The sequence below is a fragment of the Hipposideros armiger genome, unplaced genomic scaffold, assembly GCF_001890085.2.
Source record: "Hipposideros armiger isolate ML-2016 unplaced genomic scaffold, ASM189008v1 scaffold_1173, whole genome shotgun sequence".
NCBI classification, from domain to species: domain Eukaryota; kingdom Metazoa; phylum Chordata; class Mammalia; order Chiroptera; family Hipposideridae; genus Hipposideros; species Hipposideros armiger.
In genome coordinates, this window is record NW_017732523.1 from 118,306 (window position 1) to 131,194 (window position 12,889).

General features: G+C 46.3%; 2 protein-coding genes across 3 annotated transcripts; both read left to right on the forward strand.

Annotated features, from left to right (window-relative positions):
* The first annotated feature begins 4,004 nt into the window (after positions 1-4,004).
* LOC109376701 (HLA class I histocompatibility antigen, B-37 alpha chain-like) lies at positions 4,005-7,827 on the forward strand. 2 transcript variants are annotated; one of them, XM_019632783.1, is made up of 8 exons: positions 4,005-4,436; positions 4,716-5,000; positions 5,252-5,527; positions 6,154-6,429; positions 6,546-6,659; positions 7,071-7,103; positions 7,316-7,362; positions 7,522-7,827. In XM_019632783.1, exons 1-8 carry the CDS (start codon positions 4,235-4,237, stop codon positions 7,552-7,554), a joined length of 1,266 nt encoding a protein of 421 aa, XP_019488328.1. In that variant the 5' UTR covers positions 4,005-4,234; the 3' UTR covers positions 7,555-7,827. The 2 variants fall into 2 exon arrangements, with proteins under 2 accessions (XP_019488328.1, XP_019488329.1); XM_019632784.1 differs by having other exon boundaries at positions 4,019-4,436; positions 7,316-7,419.
* A 1,193-nt stretch (positions 7,828-9,020) lies between these two features.
* On the forward strand, positions 9,021-11,541 carry LOC109376696 (patr class I histocompatibility antigen, A-2 alpha chain-like; the record flags this gene model as incomplete). The annotated part of the gene is made up of 6 exons (XM_019632778.1): positions 9,021-9,186; positions 9,800-10,075; positions 10,200-10,313; positions 10,741-10,773; positions 10,916-10,962; positions 11,124-11,541. Coding segments are annotated over 5 exons (636 nt in total), but the record flags the coding sequence as incomplete, so codon positions are not given.
* Positions 11,542-12,889: the final 1,348 nt, after the last annotated feature.

Below are 12,889 nucleotides of genomic sequence, written 5' to 3' on the forward strand. Positions count from 1 at the left end.
AAGCCTCTGCCCAGAATTAGTCAATATCCTATAATTAAGGAGGCTGTCCAAGGTATAAAGCCCATAATAGAAGATTACATAACTCAGGGTCTTATTATTCCTTGCACTAGTCCTTGTAACACTCCTATTCTACCTGTGAGAAAGCCAAAGGGATGAGGATGGAGGTTTGTCTAGGACCGATGAGCAATAAACCACATTGCTATCCCTCGACACTCTGTCGTTCCTGACCATCATATGCTGCTGGCATCCATCCCAACAGGAAGCAAAGTCTTTGCAGTAATTGATTTATGCAGTGCATTCTTTAGCATCTCAGTTGATGAAGCTAGCCAATACCTTTTGCTTTCACTTGGGAAGGAAAGCAATTTACCTAGATCATAATGCCTCAAGGTTTTACTGACAGCCCTTCTTATTTCTCACAGATTCTAAAGACTGATTTGGATGATGTCATTTTCCCTGAAGGTTCCACCTTGTTACAATATGTGGATGATTTACTTCTTTGCTCTCCTCAGGTTTCCTCACAGGAAGATAGCATCCATTTGTTGACACTGTTTGGTCTTAAAAGGATTTAAGGTTTCTAAAGAAAAATTACAATTTGCTCAAACTCAGGTTCGATATTTGGGACATCTGATATTAGAACAAGGTCTACACCTAGATCCAGACAGGCTCCATGGTGTTCTAAGTATCCCAAGGCCCAAGACTAAGCACAAATTGTGAGGTTTTCTTGGGCCAGTTACCTATTGCTGGAACTGGATCCCAAATCTCTCTTGTGGCAAAATCTCTATATGTCCTATTAAGGAATGACAGTCCTGACCCAATTTCATGGGAAGAATGGGATGACATGGCTTTTAGGGCCTTGAATATGGTAATTTTTTAAAAACCCACCTTCTCTTGGGCATCCTAACTATGAGATTCCCTTTTTCTTTTTTGTACATAAAAAGGAAAAAAATGCCCTTGGAGTGTTCGCTCAGGAACATGTAGATCAATATAGACCCCTAGTTTACTATAGTCAGCAACTGGACCCCGTGGCTCCAGTTGCCTTAGAGCCATTGTGGCCACTGTCCTCCTGGTTAAAGCCACAGAGGAAATTGTTGTGGGACCCTCTTTAACCATCTTTGTGCCTCATGCAGTAGAAGCTCTCTTGAATTCTCATCACACCCAGAATCTTTCAGTCAGTCATCTTACTTTCTATTAAATCCTTTTGTTAACTGCTTCCATTTAACCCTTTCACATTGTAATAACCTCAATCTAGCTACTTTTCTTCCTTCTGAGACTGAGACAGCCCCTCATGACTGCCTGGCACTCACAAATCACCTCCTGACTCCTCGTGAAAAAGACTCTTCTAGGTAAAGCTGATCTTTCATGGTTTACAGATGGTCCATAACTTAAAAAATGACAACAGTAAGCACTGTGTTGGTTATGCTGTTATAACTCCTTCAAATTCATTGCGGCAGCACCTTTACCTCTGGCCACTTCAGCACAGCAGGATGAATTATATGCCCTCACTTGAGCTTGCATTTTAGCAAAGGGTAGAGTTGTCAACATTTATACTGACAGCAGATATGCCTTTGGAGTGGCTCACGACCTTGGAATGCTATGGAAACAACATGATTTCCTTACTTCCAATGGAGGTAAAATAAAAATGGTCCATATATACAAGAATTATTGGATGGTATACTTCTACCTAATGCCTTAGCCATTATTAAGATTCCAGGACATTCTAAATTTGATTCTCTGGAAGCTAAAGGAAATCACCTTGCTGACATTTCTGTTTAGAATGCTTCCCTAAAAGGCGTCAGCAGCAGTCAAATCTCTTTCATGGTCCAGAGAGAATCTTCTCCAGTTGATAACTTAGAAAAACTGGCTAGAGAAGCCCAACAATCAGCTTCTGAAAAAGAGAAACAAGACTGGAGATGTAACAATTTCTTGTTTGATTAGGAGAAGACATTGGTTTGGCCCAAACAACAACCCAGTCCTACAGAGACGCTAAAATCCCCACTCCTAACCACTGTATATGCATTGAAACACTGGTTTACTGACAAAATGGTAGCATTCACGCACCAATATTGGTGAGGAAATATTAATAAGGCTGCAAAAGTGCCTACTTTAGATGTTCCACCTGTCCGAAGTACAATTCAGGGAAGCCTGTTAGCACTGCCCCTGGACATTTTAATTTGCCAAATGGATCATTTGAGGTCTGGCAAATAGACTTTATACAGCTTCTCCCATCTCATGGATACAAGTATGTTGTAGTCATGATATGTATGTTTTCTCACTGGACTGAATGAAGCGTTCCCTTGCAGACAAGCTAATGCGTCTGCAGTGGCTAAAATATTATTAGAGATTATTCCTACTTGGGGAACTCCTTTCGAACTCCATAGTTATCAAGGAACCCATTTCACTGGTCAGGTGCTAAAGCAAGTCTGTGCTATTTGGCCAATCCTACAACATTTTCACTGTGCTTACCATCCTCAATCTTCAGAATTGGTTGAACACACTAAGGACATTATTAAGACTCAACTGGCAAAATGTGTAGAGACTCTTCAAATACCTTGGCCAAAAGCATTGCCATTCATCCTTTTAAATCTCACACCCACCGCTTTGGGACTCATAAGCTTTCTCCTTTCAAGATAATTACAGGATGCTCTATGCATTTGGCTCCTGCCTCTCTTGATCTATAGTTGGTGAAAGGAGGCATACTTCAATACTGTAAAGGCTTAATTGCTTTTATTGACAATTATCATGCTTTAGTAGAACAATCGTTTCACAGTGCACTCCAAGGAAATGAAAAACTAAAAATACACACTCTACAACCCGGAGATTATATTGGAAAAAACACCTAAAAAAGGATTCCCTCTAGCCTCGTTGGAAGGGCCCTTACCAGGTAATGTTGACTCACCCCTGTGCTGCTAAACTGCAGGGAGTAGACTCTTGGATACACGTGTCACACCTAAAGAAGGCACAAAACCCTGACTAGAACTGCACACAGTCTGGTGACCTAAAACTAAAGCTGTCAAAATTTAAAGCAGGTGACCTTTAAGGAAACGAGTTACCAAGTCTTTCTGGTTGTTGAGTCTATCGTCAAAAACTTTGATCTATTTAAGATGATAGTCTTTATCTCCTTCTCTACAAGCTTGAATTTGAGCTGTTGGTTTATACCTACCATATAAGCTAGGTTGCTATGTTTTTTGTTTTTTTGTTTTTTTTAAATCAGGGAATTGGGGGATGGGAACAATGCTGGGGAATTTGGGGAGGGAGACCAGCCAAGTTGTTGTTCTTCAATCTTAGTTGTGGAGGGTGCCAGTCGCCTTCTGGTTGCCCGGCAGCTCGTGGCCTCTAAGCTCAAGATGCTGTGTTACAATCTTAGTTGCGGGTGGGCATAGCCACAATCCCATGCAGGAGTTGAACCAGCTGCCTTGTTGTTAAGAGCTCATGCTCTATTCACTGAGCCATCCGGGCAGCAGCTCAGCTCAAGGTGCCAAGTTCAGTCTTAAATGCAGGTGGGCGTAGCCCACCATCGAACAGGCAATCTTGTTGTTATACCGGCTGAGCCATCCTGCCACCTGTTGGCAGCTCAGCAGAAGCTCAGCTAGGGCGCAGCATCACTGGCCCATGTGGGAATCAAACTGGCGGCCCTGTTACTCAGACCTCATGCTCTTAAGCTAACTCTTAACTAATTGAGCCACTTGGCCAGCCCTAGGTTGCTATGTTCTAATTCTACCTTTAATTCTTATTGTATTTAAGCTCTGCTCCTGGTGCCCATCAACCCTGGACACCAGCTGTTCCTGATCCATGCACCCTCCCCCTGATGTATGAGATGACACCCAGAGGAAGTGCTTCCTGACATCGAGGGACAAAAGGCTGAAGAGTGGAAAACTTGAGACCAGAAGACCTGACTGTTGATCAACTATACTTTTAGAGAAAAGATCTTGATCAAAAGGGTGGGGAATGATAAAAGTTAACTGGCACTTTAAGAAAAACGACCCAGGAGCTGGGAGAGCTATGGATAGAGCTGGGCTTCCTGTTACTCTTTAGTCCTGACTTTCTGTTTTAACTTCCAGTGCTGTGGGGGGGTTGGGGGTGATATACAGGCCATCTTGGGAGAGGGGTAGAACGCTGCAGGAGGCCAGTTGGCTGGAGGTGGGCATCTCAAACTGCTGCGTGGTTTTGCTTTTTCCTTTTCCAGAATAAACCCTCTTTTGACAGAGTACTCGAAAAATTATTTCCTCCAGTCAACATGCGACACCAGTTCTCACTCCCATTGGCTGTCCAATTTCTTGAGAAGCCAATCAGTATCACTGGCATTCCCAGTTATCAAGTCTCCACCGACTTGTGCAGGGACTCAGATTGCTTCCAGAGCTGGAGGATGCAGGTCAATGGGCTGGGAACCCTCCTCCTGCTGCTCTCGGGGGCCCTGGCCCTGACGGGGCCCCGGGCGGGTGAGTGCGGGGTCGGGAGGAAACGGTCTCCGCCGGGGGAAAAAGCGAGGAGACCGCCCGGTGGGGACGCAGGACCCCGGGGAAGATGTGTCCCCACTGCCCCGGCCCCGTGTCCCGCCCACTCCTGTCGCCCACTCGGGTCTCCCACCCCCTTCCCCCCTCCGTCCCGCCCCTTTTCCGTCTCCCGGGCCCCCCGCCCCCTCCCGGCCCATCGCCCCTCGGACCGGGTCCCACGCCGGGAGGAAGACCACCTGGGTTTCAGCCCCTCCCTGTCCCCAGGCTCCCACTCCCTGAGGTATTTCGTCACCACCTGGTCCCGGCCCGGCAGCGGGGAGCCCCGGTTCATCGGCGTCGGCTACGTGGACGACACGGAGTTCGTGCGATTTGACAGCGACGCCGCGAGTCCAAAGACGGAGCCGCGGGCGGCGTGGATGGAGACGCCGTGGCTGGAGCAGGTGGACCCGGGGTACTGGGAGCGGGAGACACAACGCGCCAAGGACCACCAACAGGTTTTGCGAGCGGAGCTGCAGAGCGCGCTGGAGAACTACAACCACAGTCAGGCCGGTGAGCGACGCGGGCCCGGTCCCGGTCCCGACCCCCACCCCCACGCCCCCAACCCCGCGGATGGGCCGGGGTCTCCCCGAGTCTTCGGGTCCGAGCTCCACCCCGAGGCTGAGGACCCGCCCGGCGCCTCCACCCGGGACGAGCCCGCGGGGACTTACTTTCACCGGGTTTCCTTTTCAGCGTAGGCTCGGTCACTGCGGGGTGGGCGGGTTTGGGGTTAAGGGGCGTGGCTGACCGCGGGGCGGGGTCAGAGTCTCACACCTACCAGAGAATATGTTGCTGCGAAGTGGGGCCAGACGGGCGCTTCCTCCGCGGGTACGCGCAGTACGCCTACGACGGCGCTGACTACATCTCCCTGAACGAGGACCTTTCCTCCTGGACCGCGGCCGACAAGGCAGCTGAGATCTACAAGAAGAAATTGGAGGCAGCTGGTGTAGCGGACAACGCGAGGGGCTACTTTGAGGGCACCTGCGTGGAGTGGCTCCTCAGATACCTGGAGAACGGGAAGGAGACGCTGCTACGCGCAGGTATGGCGTCTCCCCATCTCAGCTGGGGCTGGTGCTGGCTTCCCACAAGGAGGGAAGGAAAGTGGAACGAGTGTAAGAAAAACTCCCTTCCTGGTCAGGAGAGGGAGGAGTCCCCTAGGTTTTCTTAGTCTGTGCTAGAGAGTGACCCACCCAGAGGGCCCACCTTTCTTAAAAGGACAATTAAGGAATCCAGTCTCTACCAAGATGAAAGGGAGACGTCCCTGAAATAACCTATCAGTGGTCACTTTGACCATGGCAGGCATCTTGTGAACCATGACACACTCTCTCTCTCTCTCTCTCTCTCAAGGCCTTTTTCTCGGTCTGAGAACATCTTAGGAGGCCTGACTCCAGCTTTTTTGAATAATCATCCTCCACCCAGGTTCAGGACCAGAAATCTCTGTTCTTGTCCTTAGAGACCTGGGCCTCCAACTCTATCTCCTCGCCCTGATTCTAGAATTTCCCAAGGACTCAGATTATCCCAGATCCTAGAGTCCACACTAGAGTCTGTGTTTTGTGCACCTTCTTGCCAAATCAGCTCTCCTGTCCCTCCTCAACATGGTCATGAGCACAGTTTCAGTGGCTCAGTAGGTAACCCAAAGTGTGGATTTTCTGACCCTTCTCCTCAGATCCTCCAAAGACACATATCACTCACCACCCCATCTCTGACCGTGACGTCACCCTGAGGTGCTGGGCGCTGGGCTTCTACCCTGCGGAGATCACCCTGACCTGGCAGCTTGATGAGGAGGACCTGACCCAGGACATGGAGCTCGTGGAGACCAGGCCGGCGGGGGACGGGACCTTCCAGAAGTGGGTGTCTGTGGTGGTGCCTTCTGGAGAGGAGCAGAGATACACATGCCATGTGCAGCACAAGGGGCTGCGCAAACCCCTCACCCTGAGATGGGGTAAGGAGAGGATGAGGGGTGAAGCTTCTTCTCAGATAAAGCAGAAACCCTATGGACAACTTTATCAAGGTTGGGACTCAAGTCTGAGGTCTGGGCCCCTTCCTTTCCCTTTGCAGAACCACCTCCTCAGCCCACCATCCCAATTATGGGCATCATTGTTGGTCTGGTTCTCTTTGTGGTCACTGGAGCTGTGGTGCTTGGAACTGTGCTGTGGAGGAAGAAACACTCAGGTAAGGAAGGAGTGAGGATTGAGTTGTCTTCACAGGGTTATTTTAAGCCCCAAATAGAAGTGTGTGGATAGGAGGTGCCATCCACACAACGTGCTTGCCTATTCTGGAGCTGATTGATAACGCTTAGTTTTTTGTAAAGTACTTGTTAAAATGAAATACGGGTTTCACCTTCATAATTCTGGTGACGGTGACCTGATTCCTAGCAGTTGAAGATGAGAGGAGAAGGTCCCTGCTGAGGACATATCTCCAGGAGGGTGGTTGGTCAAGTCCCCATACATCTCTCTCTTCATGTTTCTTGATCCTGCCGTGGGTCTTCAGACACAGTTTTGGAAACTTCACTAGGGCCCAGGTTTAAGGGAACCTCATGGCCCTGCCACTTCCACTTTTTCACAGGATGTTTTCTTTCCATAGGTGAAAAAGGAGGGAACTACACTGAGGCTTCAAGTGAGTATGGAAGGGGGGTGATCTCTGAGACCCTTGGAATAGTGTAGATGGAAGCCCTGTGGGGAGATCACCCACCCCCATAATTCCTTCTTTATGAGGCTGCTGGGTAGTGCAGAGAGGAACCCATGGGGGAAGCTCACCAACCCCCATAGTTTCTCTTTTAACCACATCTCTTGTGGGCCCTGACCACATCCTGTTTTGCTCCACCCCAGGCAGTGACAGTGCCCAGGGCTCTGATGTTTCTCTCACAGCTTTAAAGGTGAGACCCTGGAAGACCTGAAGTGAGAAGGGGTTGGAACAAAGGAGACAGGACTGGGTAATTGTGATTTTGGGGGACATTTTGAGCATGCAGTGGACTGAGAATGTCTTGACTTACAGCCACTAACCTGAATTTGTTCATGATTATTTTCTTCTACAGCGTGAGACAGCTGCCTTGTGTGGGACTGAGTGATTTAAGATTTGTTCATGCTCCAGCTTTGTGACTTCAGGAATCTCTGATTTCTCTTTCTGCAAAGGGCATCTGAATGTGTCTGCGTTCCTCTCAGTATCTTGTGAGGAGCGGGGAGACTGTCCTCCCCATGCCCACCACACCCCCTCCCCACACTGAGTCTCTCCCTGATTCACTGTCCTGTTCCAGTGGGTGCTGTTTCCATTCCTGCCTTTATTCGTGTTACACTGAGGAGCAACTTTTTACTTTCTATTGAAATAAAAATCTGAATATGAATTTGTTTTTTCAATTCTTGCCGTGATGGGTTGATGGGTTAATTGAAGGAGAAAATCCTAAAGTTTGAGAGGAAATAAATGGAAGACCTGAGAACCTACCAGAATCCGTGTGTTTGCTGTGCAGAACCTAGTGCAGATGGGGACAAGAGAAGGCTGTGAGGACCAAGCTTGGATCATGCCTGAGCCCAGTTGGTGCTCAGTGCATGGTGGGCTTTGAGATGGTCACTCCTCAGCTGGGTCATCTTCTTTGCTCCTTTGTCCTTGTCCCTTCAGTAGAATTTTGTCCCACTAGGACCCATGATCAGAAAGTAAAATGGCATTATAATCCAAATGATGTTAACATTAAATGTAAATGGAATAAACGACTCATTTAAAGTGCAGATTGTTATAGTGAAAACAAGTAAGGTCCAACTATGCCCTCTACAGTAGACACACTTGATATTCAAATACAAATAGATTCAAGTTAAAGAAATGAAAAAAGTTATCAAAGGCAAACAGCAACCATAAGAAACCTGAAGTTGTTACACTAATATTAGACAAAAGAGACTTTAAAAAAATGCTACTAAAGATGAACAAGGTAATTTTGTAATGATAAATGGATCAAACCATCAGATAAAACAATTATAAACATACGAGGTTTGACAGTTTAGTTCATGAACTTGTTGCAATGATGTTGCTAACCTTTTCTGATATCAGAAGAATTATTCATTATGTTGTACCAATTGGACAAACAGTTAGCTAAGTTTACTATTTGGAAGTGCAGAAAAGGCTGCGTGAAAAAGTTAGATGACCTGAAGTTTTTGTCAACAAGTAATTCATGGATCTTGTGTCACAACTATGCACCAGCTCACACGGCACTGTCTGTGAGGGAGATTTTAACCATCGAACAAATAACTGTATTGGAACACTCTCCATACTCACCTGATCTGGCCCCCAATGATTCCTTTCTTTACCCAAAGATAAAGGAAATATTGAAAGGAAGACATTTTGATGACATTCAGGATATCAAGGGTAATTTGATGACATCTATCATGGTCATTCCAGAAAGAATTCCAAAATTGCTTTGAAAGATGGACTAAGTGCTGGTATCAATGCATAGCTTCTCAAAGGGAGTACTTGTAATGTGACCATAGTGATATTCAGCAATGAGGTATGCAACAGTTTTTTTCTAGGATGAGTTCACAAATGTAATTGTCAGACCTTTCCTCCTGGACCGCGGCGGACAAGGCAGCTGAGATCTACAAGAAGAAATTGGAGGCAGCTGGTGTAGCGGACAACGCGAGGGGCTACTATGAGGGCACCTGCATGGAGTGGCTCCCCAGATACCTGGAGAACGGGAAGGAGACGTTGCTGCGCACAGGTATGACGCATCCCCGTCTCAGCTGGGGCTGGTGCTGGCTTCCCACAGGGAGGGGAGGACAGTGGAATGAGTGTAAGAAAACCTCCCTTCCTGGTCAGGAGAGAGAGGAGTCCCCTAGGTTTTCTTAGTCTGTGCTAGAGAGAACTCAACCAGAGGGCCCACCTTTCTTAAAAGGACAATTAAGGAATCCAGTCTCTACGAAGATGGAGGGGAAATATTCCTGAAATAACCCATCAGTGGTTCCCTTTGACCTTAGCAGCAATCCTGTGACCCATGCCACACACTCTCTCTCAAGGCCTTTTTCTCAGTCTGAGAATATCTTAGGAGGCCTGACTTCAGCTTTTCTGAATAATCACCCTCCACTCAGGTCAGGACCAGAAGTCTCTGTTCTCTTCCTTAGAGACCTGGAGCCTCCACCTCTAGATCCTTGTCCTGATTCTGGAACTTTCCAAGAAATCAGATTATCTCAGATCCTGGAGTCCACACTGGAGTCTGTGTTTTGTGCTTCCTGCCAACTCGATTGTCCTGTCCCTCCTCAGGATGGTCATGAGTGCAGCTTCAATGACCCATGGAGGTAAACCAAAGTGTGGATTTTCTGATTCTGCCTCCTTAGACCCTCCAAAGACACGTGTGACCCACCACCCCATCTCTGATGGTGCGGTCACCCTGAGGTGCTGGGTGCTGGGCTTCTACCCTGTGGAGATCACCCTGACCTGGCAGCATGATGGGGAGGACCAGACCCAGGACATGGAGCTCATGGAGACCAGGCCGGCGGGGGACAGGACCTTCCAGAAGTGGGCAGGTGTGGTGGTGCCTCCTGGAGAGGAACAGAGATACACGTGCCATGTGCAGCACGAGGGGCTGCCCCATCCCCCGACCCTGAGATGGGGTAAGGAGAAGGATGGGGGAGGGAGGGTGAAGCTTCTTCTTGGATAAAGCAGAAGCCCTATGGACAACTTCAGCAAGGTTGGGACTTAAGTCTGAGGTCTGGGCCCCTTCCCTTCCATTTTGAGAACCACCTCCTCAGCCCACTATCCCAATTATAGGCATCGTTTTTGGTCTGGTTGTCTTTGTGGTCACTGGAGCTTTGGTGGTTGGAGCTGTGCTGTGGAAGAGGAAGCGCTCAGGTAGGAAAGGAGTGGGGAGTGAGTTTTCTGCACAGGGGATTTTTTAAAATCCCAAATAGAAGTGTGTGGGTGGGAAGTGCCATCCACACAACATGCTTGCTTATTCTGGAACTGATTGCTAACACTTAGTCTTCTGTAAAACACTTGTTAAAATGAAAGACAAATGTTCCACCTTCATAACTCTGGTGATGGTGACCTGATTCCTAGCAGATGAAGATCAGAGGGGAAGGTTCCTGCTGAAGACATATCTCCAGGATTGTGGTTGGTCCAGTCCCCACATACCTCCCTCTTCATAATTGCTGATCCTGTCCTCGTTCTTTGGACACAGTTCTGGAAGCTTCACTAGGGTCCAGGATTAAGGGATTCCTGTTCAGCCTCATAGCCATGCCTCCTTCCTGGTTTCTCATGTGATGTTTTCTTCCCACAGGCGGAAAAGGAGGGAGCTACACTAAGGCTGCAAGTGAGTGTGGAGGGGGATGATCCCAGAGGCCCTTGGAATAATGTAGATGAAAGCCCTAAGGGGAGCTCACCCACCTCCATAATTTCTCCTTTAGCTACATCAGCTGTGAGCTCTGACCACATCCTCTTTTGTTCTACTCCAGAAAGTGACAGTGCCCAGGGCTCTGATGTGTCTCTCAAGTCTTTATAGGTGAGATCCTGGAGTGCCTGAAGTGGGGAGGGGTTGGGGCAGAGGGGACAAGACTGGGTACTGAGGATTTTTTGAGACGGTTTGAACAGCGGTGGACTGTTGAGAATGTCACCACTTATAGCCACTAATCTGAATTTGTTCATGATTGTTTTCTTCTACAGCGTGAGACAGCTGCTTTGTTGGGGACTGAGTGATGCCTCCACTCTGTGATTTTAGGACCCTCTAATCTGTCTTTCTGCAAATGGCATCTGAATGTATGTCCCTATCAGCATCATGTGAGGAGGTGGGAGACTGACCGCCTTCTGCCCACCACGCCCCCTCCCCACACTGATCCACTGTCCTGTTCCAGCAGAGGCGGGGCTGTTTCCATCCCTGCCTTTACTTCATGTTACACTGAGTGGCAACTTCTTTTTTTATTGAAATAAGAATCTGGATGAGAATTTGTTTTTTCTAATTCGTATCATCTGGCCTGTGGGTTAATAAAGGAAAAGGTGTCTAAAATTTAAGATGAGAAATAAATGGAAGCACTGAGAGCCTTCCAGAATGCACATGTTTTCTGTGAGTCTGTTACAGGATGGGACAAAAGAAGGCTGTGAGGACCAAGTGTGGATGGGGCCTGTGCTCAGTTGGTGCTCAATGCACCATAAGCTTTCAGATGGTCACTCCTCACCTGGGTCATCTTCTCTGCTCCTTTGTCCTTGTCCCTTCAGTAGAATCTTGTCCCACTAGGAACTGTGATCAAAAAGTAAAATGGCATCATAAATCCTAATGTATCCATGTTAACATTAAATGTAAATGGAATAAACAACTCATTCAAAGTGCCGATTTTTATAATGAAAACAAGGTCAGATTCAACAATGCTGTCTACAGTAGACACACTTGATTTTAAAATACAAACAGATTGAAGTTAAAGGGATGGAGAATGATATCACAGACAAACGGCAACCATAAGAAATCTGAAGTTGTTACATTAATATTAGACAACATGGATTTAAAAAATGCTACTAAAAAAAGGAAAACAAACAAACAAAACAAAAAATGCTACTAAATATGACCAGGGTCATTTTATAATGACAAATGGGTCAAACCATCAGAAAGATAAAACAATAGTAAACATATATGCACCTAATAACTGATCACCAAATACATGAAAACAAAACTGATAGAAATTAGGAGAAACAATATAACAATAAGAGTTGGACACTTCAATGTACCACTTCCAATAATGAATAGAACCACTATGCAGAAGATCAACCAAAGAAAGGAAAACTTGAATAATACTATAAACCAACAATGTAACCTAACAGACATTACAGGACACTCCATCCAACAGTAGCAAAATAAGCATTCCTTTCAAATGGATACAACATTCTTCCAGATAAACCATATGCTAGGCCATAAATAAATATAAAATGATAGAAATATTACAAAATATTTGGGATACTCATAAATATGAGTATGTGCAAATTAAAACACACACAGTTCTACATAACCAACAGATCAAATATATCAACATGGAAATTAGAAAATGCTTCAAGATTAATGAAATAAAGACACAGCATACCAAGATTTATGGTATGTTACTGAACCAGTGCTTAAGGGAAATTTGTAGCTGTAAATGCTACATTAAGAAACATCTCAAATAAGTTACTTAAACTTCTACCTTAAGTAAATAGAAAAAGAATAAAAAGCTAAACCAAAAGCAAGCAGAAGAAAAGAAAGAAAAGTAAAGATTAGAGTGGAAAATTATAAAATAGAAAAAAGAAATTAGAAAAACAATAGATAACATTATCTAATTAAATTTGGTTCTTTGAATGGGTCCAAGATGGCAGATTAGGTAAATGCTATGCCTACTGCATCCCAGGATCACACCAAAATTGCAAATAAATTACAAAGCATTCAATCTCAAGAATCATCTGAAGACTAG